A 16,597-nucleotide genomic window follows, 5' to 3' on the forward strand; every position below is an offset into this window, starting at 1 on the left:
CATAAGCCTCCAACCCCAGTCTCCCAAGCACGCCCACACACACTCAGTCCGGTCCACACCAGACACCCGGTTTCCTGCCACTGGCTTCTGGAGGGGCCTAGCCACCTCTCCATCCCTCGCCTGCCCGGCTCTATCCCTGACTTCCTCACCTAAAGTCCCTCCAGGCCCAATCCCCGCAAAGCTGAAAAATAAAACGTGCCTGCAAGGAGCAGGGGCGGTCCTGGGGATTCCCGCATCTTCCTTCTGTTTACTTCCTTCCCCCCACCCAACCCTGGGAGACTCCCTCCAGCCCCTTTCCCAACCGCGGGCTCCGCAGCCTCGCGGAAGCCCAGCCCTGGATCCCGGCTGGGCGCTGACCTGTACGAGAACTCGGGAGCCGCGCGCTCCGGGGGCCGGGGCTGCGGGGCCGGGCCAGGCGGGCTTCAGCGAGCCGCAGGCTGCTCCCCGCCGCGCCGCCGCGCCAGTTCGTCCGCCCGGAGCCGGAGCGCGGCTCCCCTGGCCGTCAGGCCCCGGGTCGGGCCGGGAGAGGCGCGGGGCTGCGGTTCAGCATCGGCGGGCGCACGCTGCGGATGGCGGGCCCAGGCCGGGGCAGCCGGCCAGCATCCTCTTCCCGCACGCAGGGCGAGCCAGCCGAGTCCGTGCGCCGCGCTCTGCACACTGATCCACGCGCGCCGCAGGCCCCGGGAGGCGGGCGGCCCCTCCCCGCCTTGTCGCCGCCTCCAAGGCGCGGGGTGGAGGGGCCCCCTCGCTGTCCCCAGTGTCCCCCCACGTCCCAGCGCCCGGCGACAGCTGCGTGGAAACACCGGGTGGGTGGCGGAAAGGAAGGAACGAGGCGAATCCACACCTTGCCTCCGGCAGGCCTGTGTTACGGAGGATCAAAGCCCGGGATGTGCACTCCCTGCAGGTGAGGCGTGCTCGGGGCACCCCCTTCTTCAACCCTGGCTTCCTTCCGGGGCCAAGAGAGGCCTGGGCTGAGGTTTGGGGGCCGCTCCCCGAGTGGGCGCGCCCCGTCTCGGTGTCCCCGCCCACCCTGGCAGCCCAGACATCAAGCGTGGGGCTTGATCTCTCAGGGAGGAGGAGATAGGCAGCCTAACCTGGTGACAACAGCGGACTGGAGTAGCTTCGGTTGGTACCTGGCACGTGGAGCTGGAAGTGGCCTTGCTTCACGAAGGTCTCCAGTGCACCTCCTACCACTCTGAGATGTGTTTGAATTCTTCCTTTAAGAGCAAATGCTCCTTTTGAATCGATCAGTCTTCTAAACCGTAGTATCAATTATTTTCCTTGAATTTGCCACAACGCCTTATTAGGAGAGAAAGTCCTTGTTTTGGAAGGAAATGTGCTGAGGGGACAGAGGACAGCCCTCAGCAGCATTAAGGGATCAGGTTGGGGGGGGGGTAGGTGCTGGCTAGGAGTGCCTTGTCATGTTTGGGTGGGTGCCTGTTTAGAACTTGAGGCATACATTCCCAGCACCCAGGGAATAGGTCCATGATCTGCCATTGCTGCTGTATGTATGGGTGTCCCTCATCTCGTCTGGAGACCTCACTTCATCCTGCCTCAGCCCACACTCCCCAGGGCTTTGATTAGAAAGGCAGGGCGCGATAACTTCGAATATAGAAGGAAGGTTGTCTGAATGAAGCGTCACCCCTACTGTTTTAAGTTGTTTGGGGTCCAGAAATTTAACTTGTTTCTTGATGGTAAAGGACATTTTTTTTTTTTTTTACCTTTAACAAAGGAATGTGTTGAGGAAGAGGAGGAGGGGAAGAAAAGGGAGAGAGGAAGGGAGAAAGAAAAAAAAATGCTGCAGGGCGGAGTCAGCTGATAGAGTGCCTGGCTAACACGAACAAGGCCTGGGATTCAGTCCACAGATTGAATCCCCAACGCTGCAAAAGTAATAAATGCCCAGAATCCCAGCACGATCAGCAGTTCAAGGTCACTCTTAGCTGCATATCAAGCCTGAAGTCAGCTTATGCTATGTGAGACCTTCCTTGTCTCATAAAAGGAAAACATAAAGATTCAGGGTGTGCCTGAACTGCTGAACTGCTGGGGATACCCCTCTGTGGACATGCCTAGTATGTCCTTGAACAAGGTCCTTGGTTCAGTCCCATAACTACAGTAGTTAAGAGCGCTTGCTGTTCCTGCAGAGGATCCAGGTTTGGTTTCCAGCGCCCGCATTGAGTGGTTTGCGTGGTTCGCAACAATCTGTTTAACTTCCATTCTGGGGGATCTGGCGCCCTCTCCTGGCCTCTGATGGCACCAGGCACTCAAGAAATATACAAACACACAAGCAAGCGAAAGACTCATACACATAAAATAAAAATAAAATAATTTTAAAAAAAGCTAGGAGCTAGAGAGGTGTCTTGGTGGTTAAGTGCACTTACTGTTCTTGCAGAGGACTGGGGTTCAGTCCCCAGCATCTACCTGGTGTCTCACAACCTTCAGTGACTCTAGTTCCATGGAATCTGGCGCCCTCTTCTGGACACCATGGCACACACACAGAGCACATACATAAATGCATGCCAAAAAAAAAAAATTCATGCATATGAAAATTTTAAAATTAAAAAAAACTTTAAATGCCCATAAATACATTAGTTTTTGTTTTGTTTATTTTGCTAGAGTTTCTCTGTGTAGCCCTGGCTGTCCTGGAACTCTTATTTGTAGATCAGGCTGGCCTTGAACTCGGACATTCTCCTGGCTCTGCCTCCCAGGTGCTGGGATTAAAGGAATGCACCCCTGCACCTGGCAGGGTTTATTTTGACACAGGGACACTCACTCCATTACATCTCTACAAGTCCTGCCCTGAGGTTCCTTAACAGGGCTTCCACTACTACCTGTGTTCCAGACCTACATCCCCTCTACGCCTTTTCTTTTATTTTCTTTGTATGAGTATTCTGCCCGTGTGTATGTATGTACACTGTGTGCATGCCCAGTGCTCAAAGAAACCAGAAGAGGGCATCAGATCCCCTGGGACTGGAGTTAAGGACAGATGTGAGTCATCATGTGGGTGCTGGGAACCAAACCTGGGTCCTCTGCAAGAGCAGCCGGTGCTCTTAACCATTGAGCCATCTCTCCTGCCTGTTGGGATTCGAACCTAGAGCTTCATACATGCTGAGCAAGCATTCTGCCCACTTAGTTCAGTGAACTTTATCCCCAGACCCGAGAGCGGTTAGTTTTAAATGTCCTTCAACCTGAATGTTGAAGTGAGGCGTGAGAGGGCTCCCCTCAGAGACACTCCTGACCTCAGCTTTGCTGCCCACTCAGTGTCCTTCCCTAATCCTCCCTGCTATGGGAACCTGTTTACTGGCATGTTCTAAGAGTCAGGGGGGCATGAAGAGCAGAAGACCTGGCCTCATCCTCTGCCTACTGCCGGTTTTGCTGGGTACCACATCTACCAACAAGGCAGCCGCTCAGGTAGACACAGTTCACAGTTGCTGATTACAATTGGACAGGAGCCTGTCAGGTTGGGAAGAGAGGATCTGATTGGGCCTGAAGGTGACACATTGGAGGTGCTTAGAGCCACCCAGCCAATGTCTGGCAACAGGAAAGTCTGCAGCATAGCCCCCAGCCGCTCTGCATTCCCAGTCAGGGGTGTGCTCTTTCCTGTGGATGCTGGAAGACATGCGTAGATCAGGTGAGACCTCCCTGGCAGCTAGATACATGGAGTGAACACTTAAACTCAGAGGAGCTGCTCACCACCCCAGCCCACCCATGCAGGAACTCACCAGTGTGATTCACAATGCCTCCCAGAGTCCTGGCACTAGCATAATCGATACTTAAGCAGAATGAATGGATGACTCCCTAAAAGAGATGGTACTTTTTTTGTTTGTTGTTTGTTTCTCGAGACAGGGTTTCTCTGTGTAACAGCTCTGGCTGGCCTTGAACTCACAGAGATCTGCCTGCCTCTGCCTCCCAAGTGCTGGGATTAAAGGCATGTGCCACCACCACCCAGTTGAGATGGTACTGTATAAGGATGCTGGCTGCCCCTGAGGCAATCATCTGGCCTTCTCCCCTGGTACTGCCAACATTCAGGTCGAAGGATATTTAAAACTAACTGCTCTCGGGTCTGGGAATATAATTCATTAAACTAAGTAGGCAGAGTGCTTGCTCAGAATGTATGAGGCTCTATGTTTGAATCCCAACATTGCATAAACCAGAGAGGGTGGCACACGCCTGTAATCGCAGCACTCCTGAGGCAGAGGATCAGAAGCTCAATATTGTCCTCAGCTACAAATCAAGTTGGAGGCCGGCATGGACAACATGAGATGCTATCTCTATAACATAACTGCCCTCGAGGGCTGGGGGTAGCCTGTGCTACACACTCACCTAACATGTGGCATGAGTGAGGCCCCGAGTTCTATCCCCACTACCAACAGGTCAAGAGAAGTGTGGGCTTGTGGGGTGATGTTTTTTGGCAGTCCGTTGTGCCTGGTCAGGACCTGGACAACCTGTTTCAATTCCATCACCAAAAGCGTAAATCTGACTTTAAAATGCCTGGGTGACTTGTCCTTCACACATATCCTTGAGGAAAACCAGAACTGTGGGTGTGGGCCACACCATCCTAGCCTAGGCCCTATGGGGTAGACTTTGTTGAAGGTCTATGGGGTAGTCTTTAAGGTCTATGAGTAGACTTTATTGATGGTCTATGGGGTAGACTTTATTGAAGGTCTATGGGTAGATTTTTTGAAGGTCTATGTGTAGTCTTTACTGAAGGTCTATGGGTAGACTATTGATGGTCTATAGGGGTAGTCTTTACTGACAGTCTATGAGGTAGACTTTATTGAAGATCTATAGGGTAGTCTTTACTGAAGGTCTATGGGGTAGACTTTGCTAAAGGTCTATGGGTAGATTTTGTTGAAAGTCTATGGGGTAGACTTTGCTGAAGGTCTATGGGGTAGTCTTTGTTGAAGGTCTATGGGGTAGACTTTGTTGAAGGTCTATGGGTAGTCTTTGTTGAAGGTCTATGTGGTAGTCTTTGTTGAAGGTCTATGGGGTATACTTTGTTGAAGGTCTATGGGGTAGTCTTTGTTGAGAGTCTATGGAGTAGACTTTGTTGAAGGTCTTTGGGTTAGAGTTTATTGAAGGTCTACGGCATAGACTTTGTTGAAGGTCTACGGGGTAGTCTTTGTTGAAGGTCTATGGGGTAGACTTTGTTGAAGATCTATGGGGTAGACTTTGTTGAAGGTCTCCCATTTTGTTTGCCTGGTTCAGGACTGGGATGATTGCTGAGAAGTAATTGTTATTGGATAAACAAGAGTGGTTTGCCCCGCCCCCCCAGGGGACATGGTGGCTCCTGAATGCTGCAAACAATAGGCCAGAGCAGAACTCTGTTGTCCCATGGGCAGGAGGTGGAGGGAGGAGAGAAGATCATGAGTCCCCCTGGGACCAGGCACCAGGAGGGCCCTGGAAGCAGAGCAGAGCCAGAGGCTGCCAGGTGGTTTAATTAGAGAAGCCATTCTAGGGGGGAGGGGGGAGGGTGCAGTAATTTCTAGGGTTTGTAGGGCAGGGGAAAGTGAAGGGCTCCATCCTGCTGGAGACAGCTCAGACATCACTAGAGGGTAGTCCTCCATCTACTGCCCTACCCTAGGAGTTACAGGGTGCTTGTGGGTGGGGGGAGTGTGTGGGGGAATGGGGGGGCATCATTCCTAGTTCTTCCAGGCTTGTGTGAGAGGCTGAGCAGTGGTGCCCAGGCAGGAACCAAAGGAGTCCAATGCAGGTATCTGGCAGGTGCGTGTGCTAGGATGACCAGAGCAGGGGAGTGGGCGGAGAAGATGGGGCTGACCCTAGAGCTCTCCCTGCAAGGCTCAGAGCCCTGCTCGGCTGCCAGCAGCTCAGAGGTCTGGGTCCTGTTACCTGGAGGACAGAAGCACTGGCCTTTACACTCGCTTTCAGGATATCTGGGGACTTGGGACTCCTTGGCCTCCTGTGCCTCGGTGTTCCTGCGGCGCAAGGTGTGCGTCTTAGATAGGGTTTCTATTGCTGTGGTAAAACACCAAGACATGGAGCAATGGAGGGGGAGTGTTTTAGCTTACAACTCTCAGGCTGTCACGCTCTATTGCTGAAGGAAGTCAGGACAGGAACTCACACAGGGCAGGAACCTGGAGGCAGGAGCTGATACGGAGGCCAGGGAGGGGTGCTGCTCACTGGCTTGCTCAGCATGCCTTCTTATACCATCCAGGACCACTTGCCCAGGGATCGCGCCACCCACAGTGAGCCGGGCCCACCCACATCACTAATCAATCAATCATGAAAATGAACCACAGGCCAATTTGTGGGGGCATCACTGAGGTTCCCTCTTCCACAATGACTCTGGTTTGTGTCAAGTTGACATAGAACCAGCCAGCACTGCCAGAGCACTGATCCCCAGACATCATCATTGTGGAAGGGAAAGTGTGAAACCAGATCGCTGGCAAGCCATGCCTGGTAACTCATGCCCTCTGCTCACAGAAGTCAAGGCAGGAGAGCCTGAGCCCAGGAGACTGGGACCATGGGCTCAAAACAAGACCATGACCAAATATTGGGGAGCACACAAAATGGTTGGCAAACCTGTACAGAACATGTCGGTGGGGGGAGCGTGGGGCGGGGGGGGGGGGGGGAGCGCACAAAATGGTTGGCAAACCTGTACAGAACATGTCGGTGGAGCCTGTCCACCTCCTAGATGGTGATCAGCTCTGGCGCCCATGGTGTGTGCAAGGCTGAGCTCAGCTGCCATCAGCCCGTGTCCTCTCCCTGGATCCTTCAGTTATATTTCTTGGTTCCATTACAGTTTCTCTCTGGCCGCGTTGGCCTGCTGTCCGTATGTCCTCGCTTCTTTGTCTCTCTGTCCCACTCTGTGTCTCGGTACTTCTGCTTCTGTGTTGATTCTGGAGCCACTATGGATACATGTGGGTGCAAGAATGTGGACGAATAAGAGAAGAGGGAGTGTGTGTGTGTGTGTGTGTGTGTGTGTGTGTGTGTGTGTGTGTGTTCATCTATGAATAGGTGAGTGTCTATGAGCATTTGTGTGAATGTCTAGGTGAGTGCGCATGTGTGAGCATGTGTATGAGTCAGTGTGTGTGAATAAGTGTATGTCTGATGTGTGTTAGAGGGCATGAGTAACCATGTATGCAGGCACGTGTGAGCTTAAGTGAGAACATGTGTGTGTGTATGAGAGAGCATTGTGAGTGTGAGAGAGCAAGGGTAAGAGAATATGCGTGAGAACGAGAGGCTGTGTATGTGAGAGGCAGTGTGTGTGTGTGAGCATGTGAGTATGTGTGAGTCACTAAGGGTGATGAGTTATATGTGAGTGCGCACATATGAAAGCATGTGTGTGTATGAGACCATATATGAGGCATGAACGACTAAGTGTGAGAGAATGTATGTGAGAATGTGTAAGCATGTGAGAGTATGAGAGCATATGTGAGTAAACATGATGAGCATGCATGCGTGAGTCAGCATATTAGGAACATCTGTGTGAGAAAGCATGCATGAGTCTGTGTGTGTGTGTGTGTGTGTGTGTGTGTGTGACAGAGAGAGAGAAAGCATATGGTGGAGCACGGTATGTATGAGCAAGTGTACCTGCATGTGTGAGGGCATATCTGTGAACATTTTAAGTATGTGTGAGTCAGAGTGTGTGAGTGTGGCTGAGCACTTTCCTGGAAGTCTCTCCTGTTCCTCATCCTACTCTGCCTTGTTTGATCCTTAACCACAGCCACAGCCTCCAGGCCCCTCACTGGGCAAGGCAAATGTAGTTGGTGTACAGCCAAGACATACATGTACTGGTGATTCACAGTCAGCTTGTCTTAGCTCGCCGGGCCTGCGGTGGGGGCCGAAGTCTTCTGCTGTCAAGCTCAGGCTCTGAACGGGGCAGCTATCCCTGGCTGCTGTTGAAACAATCGGCGCTTACACTGGTGTGGGCCCCATGTGGCTCCAGCCTTCCAGGCATCTATGTGTTCTCTCATGTGGGATAGTACTGCTAAGGCCCCTGTTTTACAGGTAAGGAAACCCCGCTCAGAGACTGGAGAGAACTTGCTCCAGACCCCACAGTGGAGTAGGGGCGCAGGCAAAGCCTCCCTGGTGACCTGCCCCTGTGTAACTGAGGTCTCAGACCCCGCTTCTCCCTGACAGTGGAAGCTGGAGATTCTCGGATGCAGGAGCCAAAAGAGACTCCAGACACCTCTCTGCGGCCCAGACGGGGACCAGAGAGGTGAAATTCAGAGAGAGGTAGATTGGCCCAGGAGCACAACCACTGTGAATGCCGAGTCATCCCAAGGCCTCCGTGGGAATGTCACGGGTTCCCAAAGTGCTCAAGCCAGGGCCCTTGGGAAGAGGCTCCATAGGACTTCATACTAACAAGCCTCGGCAGGCCTTCTGGGGGAAAGGGAGAGCAGAGGAAGAGTCTAGAACAGCAAGAAGCGGCTGGAAATGTCCTGGCTGGGAGCAGATGAAGGGTTACCCTAGGGGTCATCTGTGGGTAGAAAGTCACCTCCTCTCAAGTTCAAGGCTAAGAGCTGAGGCCGGTCAGACAAGGACCCTGGGAAAGGCTATCCCAAGCATCTCCTGAAAGTGACAAGAAACTAAATATCCAGCTGAGATCCAGGCTCAGCAGTCAAAAACAACAAACAACAAAACAAAACAAAAACAACAACAACAAAAAAAGACAAACAAAAAAACCTGGCTGCTCTTCCAGAGGACCCAAGTTCAATTCCCAGCACCAACATGGCTACCCCCAACCATCTGTAGTTCCAGGAAATTCTACAACCTCCTCTGGCCTCTGTGGGTACCAGGCACACTAATAAAGCACACACACATACATAATATTAAAAAAAAAAAAAATCTACCATCCTAGCAGTTACACACACAAACAGAGCCATCCTGCCTCATCTGAGGAACCAAGAACCATCCTTACCCCAGAACTTTATCTCCTTTCTCGGCCCATTCTCTAGGGTCCAACAAAGATGATCCAAGTTTATGCCTGATCATGACACTATCTCATTTAAATATCGAGTAGCCTAGCCCACCCACCTTGCTAGGTACTATAATCATCTTTTTAGATTTGTAATTCATTTTTTAAATTTTCCATGTGAACCCACACATATGTTCATGTGTGTGGGTGCACACAGATACATGAAGGCTGTAGGTCAAGTTCATGTGTTGTTCCTGAGAAACCATCCTGTTTTTTTGTTTGTTTGCTTAGCTTTTGTGTGTGTGTGTATGTGTGTGTGTGTGTGGGGGGGGGGCAGGGCCTCTCTATGTAGCCCCAGCTGGGCTGGAACTCACTATGTAGAGCACGCTGGCCTTGAACTCATGAGATCTGCCCGCTTCTGTCTTCTGTGGGCTGGGACCGACGTCACATGCCGCCATGGCAGGCTCTCCTTGTTTTTTGCGGTAGGATTTCTCACTGGCCTGAGGTTCACCAGGCGGGCCAGGCTGACTGGCCAGAAGCCCCACCAGTCAGCCCCAGGGATTACAAATGCATGCCGCCCTGTCAGGCTTTTTTTGTGTGCCTTCTAGGGGCTGAATTTAGGGCTCCATGCTTGCAAGCTCTGTGACAGAGTCTTCTCCCCCATCTAAGGTTTACATGGAACACTCACATGTCACCTTCACTTGGCCGCTGGCCTCAAGTACCTTAGTCACTTTACTTTTTTATATTTTTTGTTTGGTTGGTTGGTTTTTTTTTGGTTTTTCGAGACAGGGTTTCTCTGTGTAGCTTTGCGCCTTTCCTGGAACTCACTTGGTAGCCCAGGCTGGCCTCGAACTCACAGAGATCCGCCTGGCTCTGCCTCCCGAGTGCTGGGATTAAAGGCGTGCGCCACCACCACCCGGCTTATATTTTTAATCTTGTATGTGAATGCATGCACATGTTCGTGTGTTGGGGTGCAGTGTGCACACAGGTACCCGAGCCCAAATAGATCCACATCCAAACCCCAGGAACCTGTGGTTGAACTACTTTGAGGAAAGGGTCTTTGCAGGTGTAATTGAGTAAAGGATGTGGAAATCAGATCACCCTGGATGACTGGGGAAGGCCCCAAAGTCCTTACGAAGGAGGAGGGCGTGTGACGAGGACAAGATTGGAGGGATAGAACTCTAAGCCAGGAACTCTAGGAGCCACCAGACTCGGGAGTGGGGGGCAAGAAGGCTTTTTCCCCTCAAGCCCTCCCACGGGAAACGAGGTTTGGAGTGGCTAAGAATTAGACGACTCCCTGGGAGGCGGACAGACAGGAAGAGAGAGGGGCCATGGATAGGTGATAAAGGGGGTGAACTTCCGGGATGGCCAGCTTCTTCCTCGCTGTCCTGACCCAAGATAAAAGACCTGAGAACAAAGGCCTTGCAGGCTTCCTTTCCCATCAGTAGGTCCGCTGCTGATGGACTGGCTCAGCAAGTTTGAGGCCATGGCATCAGGACATGTTACACAACAGTTGTGGGCCAATCAACCATCCATCCATCTTCAAACTCACCAACCCTGAATTAGGAGAGGAAAACTCTTCAAAGGCCTTAGAAATCCCCGCCCTCGAGAAGACACTGGTTTTTCCGGCTTCCTGGGTCCCCCCTCTACTTTACAGGGGTCTCTTCCCTGTGAATCTGCTGCGTGTATGTATTTCCTCACCCCAATGAAAGTCTTCCTTCAATCGCTGATTCTGTCTGCGCCTGTTTGTGGTGTCTGAGATTTCTCTGCCGCTACCTGTTACCGTCAAGATTTTTCCTGCCTTTTAATTCTTTAACTGGCAGAGAAAACAAACTCAACTGAGACCCTTAGATACTAACAGTTCTGCTGGTACTCAGATTTCAGACTGCTAGCCGCTGGAGATGTGAAGGCAAGAAACATTCTAACGGCACCCTGCTTGCATTAACTTGTTATGACAGCCACCGGAGACCCAGGCAGGGTCCTTGCACATTTTTCACACCTGTATTCACACATGCTGGAGTCTGTTATAATTGTAATGGTTTTCACCCCACTCCAAGACTCTAAGCCCAGGAACAAGATTTTGATTTTCTTTTATACATGGAGTGACAACCATGATAAACACTCAACAATGCTTTGTTAAATAACTGGGTTTTTAAAAAAAATCTTTAAGGGGCTAGGCTGGTAAAAACCTGCCTCAGAGGCATTGGGGACCTGAGTTCAGAGCTCCAGAACCCAAATAAAAAGCCAGGCATGGTGGTGAGAACTTGCAATCCCAGAGAGGGCAAGATGGTGCGGTCCCTGGAGCTCAATGGTGAGCTAGTCAAGACTGCTCGGCAAAGTTCTCATACCAAGATGGAAAGAGCCCAAGGTTGTTCTGAGATGTATATACACACACACACACACACACACACACACACATGCACGCACGCACGCACGCACTCATATGAACACATCCATACACACAAAAGTATTTTTTAAATTAAGGGTTGGGAAGATAGCTGTGTGCAAGCATGGGAACCTGAGCGTGGATCCCCGGCCACCACGTGAAAGCCAGTCATGGTAACACGTGTCCACGAATCCAAAACTGAGAGGTGAAGACAGGTGGATCCCGGGGCTTGTTGGCCAGACAGTCTAGCCAATCAAGGAGCTCCATATTCAATGAGACACCCTGTCTCAAAAAATAAAATGGACAGCAATGGAGAAAGACAGTGGATGTTAACCTCTGGCCTCCATATACACAAGCACACACATTCACACACACACACACACACAGAGAGAGAGAGAGAGAGAGAGAGAGAGAGAGAGAGAGAGAGAGAGAGACAAAAGGGTTAAACTTTGTCAGCTCTCTTTTCCAATTCAGACTTAAATACCCAGAGGGTATCCTGGGGCATGCAGGTGTGACCTGCCTTGTGGCTGCTGAGAACCAAACCTGGGTCCTCTGCAAGAGCAGCCAGTGCTCTTAATGGCTAAGCCGTCTTTCCAGCCTCAAATTACTATTTTTATTCTGAAACCATCAAGGATTAAATGTGGAATAGAAGGCACAAACATATATCCACTTTTTAAAAATTCTGTGTATGTGTGGCATATTTGTGCGCGTGTACATGTGTGTCTGTGTTAGTATTTAAATGAGTGGCCCTTATAGGCTCATATATTTGAATCTTTGGTTCCCAGTTAATGGAACTGTTTAGGGAGGATTAGGAGGTGTGACCTTGTTGAAGGAGGTGTGTCACAGGGGGTGGCTTTGAGGCTTCAAAAGCTCTTACCAGACAGTCTTGCTCTCTGCCTGCTGCCTGCAGATCAGGATATAAGCTCTCAGCTACTGCTCAGTTTCTGAGACGGGACCTCTCACTGAACCCGAAGCACACCCTTCTAGCTAGGCACACACATACGGCACACAGAGAGCACAGGAGTTGCAGGGGCGCGATGATGTGCCCGGCTTTCTGTGTGAGTTCTGGGGACCTGAACTCGGGTCCCAGCTCCTGCGGCAAGTATTCTACTGACTGAATCGATTCCCAAGACCCTTTGTGTCCATGTCTAAGACACAAAACAAGACTCCAAGAAGAGAGACAGGATCTTCTGGTGACCAGAACTCACACCCCAAGGAAGGGTCCTTCTATTCAGAAAGCCTGGAGGTACCCACCTCCTACTCACTCCAAGGACACTCAAGGACACACACACACACACACACACACACACACACACACACACACACACACAAAACCTCTCCGCATTCCCTGGCTCCACTGTCCTCAGCTGTAGCTGGGAACACACTGCACCCCTCCTACCCCTGTGTGTTCGCATACTGTCCCCTCAGCCCAGATTTCCCACCCACCCCCCCTTCGCCACCTGAAACAAACAAACAAAAACCCTTCCATTATCCTAAAGACACGCCTTAGCTCACCAGCTCTGCACCTCCGTGATCCCCAAGCAGCATTAACCCCCAGCCAATGTGGCCCCTTAGGCACCCCTATGTGAGGAAGAGTCCTCTCCTCTGCCTCCCTCACGGGGTGAGTTCTCCAAGGTGGAAAACAGCACCTGGGTGCATCCATTTTCCATAGTGCCTCAACATGGCTGGCCTGGCAGCTGAACTGGGACTCTTCTTACCACTCCTGGAGGGCGGAGCCCGGACAGGCCTCCCAGAGCCAGCGTTAAGGTGGTCAGGGCTGCCTTCTTTTCAGGAGGCTCAGGGGGATACCCTTGCCTTCCCCAGCTTCTGGGGTCCTCCAATTCCTTCAGTAGTCTGGTCTCCCTTAGACACAGCAAGAGAAGGTCTCCCGTTCTAAGGACTCATGTAAAACTGGGTTTGTCATCACATGCCTGTAATTGCAGCTCTTTTGGGGTAGAGGCAGGAGAATCAGGAGTTCAAGGCCAACCTTGGCCATAGATAGATAGATAGATAGATAGATAGATAGATAGATAGATAGATAGATAGATAGATAGAAGGATAGATAAATGAAGGCCAGCCTGGGCTACATGAGACCTTGGCTCAAATAAAACAGGCAAACTGAAGGTTCCCGGTGATTACACCAGACCTGGCATTTTCCTAGGTACCTCAGGGTCCTTTACCCAGTCACACTGATGGAGTCCCTTTGCCATATAAGGTAGCAGCCTCACAGCGTCTGGAGACCAGGGTGAGGACACTGGGGAGGTGGCATCATTCTGCCTAGTACAGTCAGCTCATAATAGGACATCTGATTAGTACTTACGAGAGACAAGACCCATCTTAGTTCCTCCCGTTAAAATCTTCCCTGGGGCCAGGAAATGACTCAGAGGGAAAGATGCTTGCCACATGAACCTGGTGGCCCGAGTTCAATTCCCAGAACCCACATAAAGGTGGAAGGAGAGAATAGACTCCCCGGTTGCCCTCCAACCTCCACACGCACGCACGCCATGACACGCGTGTCCACACACATCAAGCACATACATACAATGATATAAAGCTTCCCCAAGTATCTCAATTCTATGCTGTAAGATATGGGTGCTCACTGCAGTGGGCCCCCAGACCTTAGCACAACTGACTCCATGATGGAATTTCCATTCAGGCTGTAAAACTCAGCACGTAGGCAGCACCAGCTGCCAGAACTAAAACTAAGGCCTAATCCATCCAAGTCCATAGTTCTGGGAAAGTCTCTAAAGGTACTAACCTTGCTTTTTAGCTTCTGTAGTTCCGCTTCTGGCTAACGGTTCTTGTTAAGTGTGTCAACCCAGAACATGTTTTTTATGCTTAAACGCTCACCCTGAGGAAGGCTCGGGCCTACACTGGGATCCTGAGCACCCAGTGTTGCTGGCTGGCTAATAAAGACTTTCTATTGGCTTAGACCAGCATCCGAGCAGTCTTCTCTGGTGAGCAGCCCACAAAACTCCTCTCTGGGCACAGAGAGGCATCTCATGAGAGAGAAGGCCTCATAAAGCATCCAGGACAGGAGAAAACTGGAAGGAACACACCTGAGAGCTCTCCCCCACGCCCCCTTCTAGTGTCCTTAATCTGCATCCAGATGATGTATATTTTATTCCACAAAGGTTGTTTGGAAGCAAGAGGCTGCAGAAAGCCAACAGCTGAATGGATCCTGAGACCGTGAGACTCCTCTGTGATGGCAAACCTTGGTTGTCAACTTGACTGGGTCTGGAAGCAACTAGAAGGCAAGCTGCGGGGCACTCCTGTGAGGAAGAATTTTCTCCATCAGATAAAGTGGGAAGAACCGACCTAATGGAGGTGGCCCTTCTGGTGGCAGCCCAGGTAAACGGAGACAGAAGCGAGCCTCGCTTTTTGCCTGCTTGCCTTAGTTTTGTTTTGCTTTACTAAGATTCATTGACTTTATGTGTATGAGTGCTTTGCCCGCATGTACGTATGTGCACCACCTGTGCGCATGCCTGGTGGCCAGGGAAACCAGGCCGTGTTGGGTACCCTGGAACTGGAGTTGCAAATGGTTGAAAGCCACCACGTGGGTGGTAGGGGCCAAAGCCAGCCCTCTTACCTTCACCCTGGGTGGCACGTCCATCCATCTATCTACTCTGTTGCTGCGTTCCTTGGCTGGGGTCAGAACCCAGCCTCTTCAGGCTTCTGATGGTGACAGCACCCTAGCGGCTCTCCAGGAATCCTCCAGGTCTCCAGTACCAGATTAGGGCAGGTGAGATGTCCAGCCTCATGGACTGGGCAGCCACCAGGTTCTCAGCCCCTCTGGGGTGAGACAGCCATTGTTGGACTACTTAGAATGTATTATGTGATCTGACCTAATAAATCTTAATTTGTGTGTGTGTGTATGTGTGTGTGTGTGTGTGTGCCCATGCGCACGCACGTGTGTGCTCTTTCCACCCTACAGAGGCCTGACTGATATATTCCTCCAAAGTTCCTTTTAGCTGCTATGAATTGTTTCCCTGAAGCATAGTTCAGGCTGATTCCCTTTCTCCAAAACGCTGACAGTTCTCATACTGCCTACGGTTATGCTCTAAAGGCTTCAGCATCCAGACGGTTCCTTGGTTAGCTCCCGGTTTTCTTACCTCTCATAATCTTCACAGCAATTCTAGGTGGTAAGTCCCTGACCATGCCACTTTCCAGATGGAAAAACTGAGGCTGGATTTTGCATTCACCCAAAGTCTTGCAGCTGGTAAAGGACAATGCCCAAGTTCCACCCATGCATCTATTCCAAGGTCTGGCACTCAGACCTCTGACCTGCTCAGCATCATCAACCATTGCTGGAAGAATGAGGGACCCATGCCATCCCATATGCTTGGGCAGGGACCAAGATGGTTCTGAACTTGGGGGTCATGGGAAAATCCAAGCAGAGGACTTGGCAGTAATGGCTAGGTGGCAGGGCCCTTACCTTAGCTGCCCTGTCTGCATAAATACACTCATCCTTCCCACCCTGGAGCAGGGAAAGCAGCCCAGTCGGAAGGTGGAGACCTAGACAGCTGAGCCACAGCTGAACAACACCCAAGCCTGGCCTGGAGGGCTCAAACCAGCCTGATTTACATATTGCCGACCCAGTGGTATGTATGCACGTGTGTGTGAGAATGTGTGTGTGCCTGCATGTTACTGCTGAGATCTGGTCACAATTCAGTCTCTACTGCTGTCTCTAAACCATTGAGCAAGTGTGTCCGGGAACTGGAGAGGTAGGCACAACCCATCAGCTCTACACAGACTGAAGTGGAACTGGCGGGGGGGGGAGGAGGTGTATACAAACATGCATAGGCTTTGATAACTAACACTCACTCTCAACGTCAATCCTATACCCAGCCACCAGCATGTGGGGTGGCCAGACACATGTCTGGGAGTGCAGCGCCTGCCTGGGAATATAGAGTGGTAGGACGGAAAAAGTGGGAGTGTGAGTCTGTAAAGGGTTAGTCAGAGACAGGCAGATCTCTGGGGCTCCCTGGGAGTCCCTAGTGAGAGTCCTTTTCTCAAAACAAGGCGGATGATGGTATCTGAGGAATACACCCAAGGCTGCCCTCCGGCCTCCACATGTACACATGTGCACACACACCTGCACACATACATGCACCTGCACACACTCTCACACTCACACACAGAAGAATGAGAGGAAAGAGCCACATCACAGAAGGTCTTGAATGCTGAGCTTAAATGTCTCATGAATTTTACAGCAGCTACCAAAGATTCCTTTGAGCAAATGACCTGTCCTGCTCACTACATCTTCTCAGAGGATCCACCAGGGATATAGGACAGTTTGACCAGGGAAGAGACTCAGGAGAGGAAGCAAGGTA

General features: G+C 51.2%; 2 protein-coding genes across 2 annotated transcripts in view; one reads left to right on the forward strand and one right to left on the reverse strand.

Moving 5' to 3' along the window:
* Adcy3 (adenylate cyclase 3) overlaps positions 1-471 on the reverse strand; it is an 80,001-nt gene extending 79,530 nt beyond the window's left edge. The window contains 1 exon segment of the mRNA XM_052746015.1: positions 358-471. The gene's annotated coding sequence lies outside the window, so the exon portion shown is untranslated.
* Positions 359-15,129, forward strand: LOC128115393 (translation initiation factor IF-2-like). Its single transcript, XM_052746014.1, has 2 exons — positions 359-904; positions 14,399-15,129. Exons 1-2 carry the CDS (start codon positions 570-572, stop codon positions 14,436-14,438), a joined length of 375 nt encoding a protein of 124 aa, XP_052601974.1. The 5' UTR covers positions 359-569; the 3' UTR covers positions 14,439-15,129.
* The last annotated feature ends 1,468 nt before the right edge of the window (positions 15,130-16,597 follow it).

The sequence above is a fragment of the Peromyscus californicus genome, unplaced genomic scaffold (assembly GCF_007827085.1).
Source record: "Peromyscus californicus insignis strain IS unplaced genomic scaffold, ASM782708v3 Scaffold_1__1_contigs__length_55948999, whole genome shotgun sequence".
Taxonomy (NCBI): domain Eukaryota; kingdom Metazoa; phylum Chordata; class Mammalia; order Rodentia; family Cricetidae; genus Peromyscus; species Peromyscus californicus.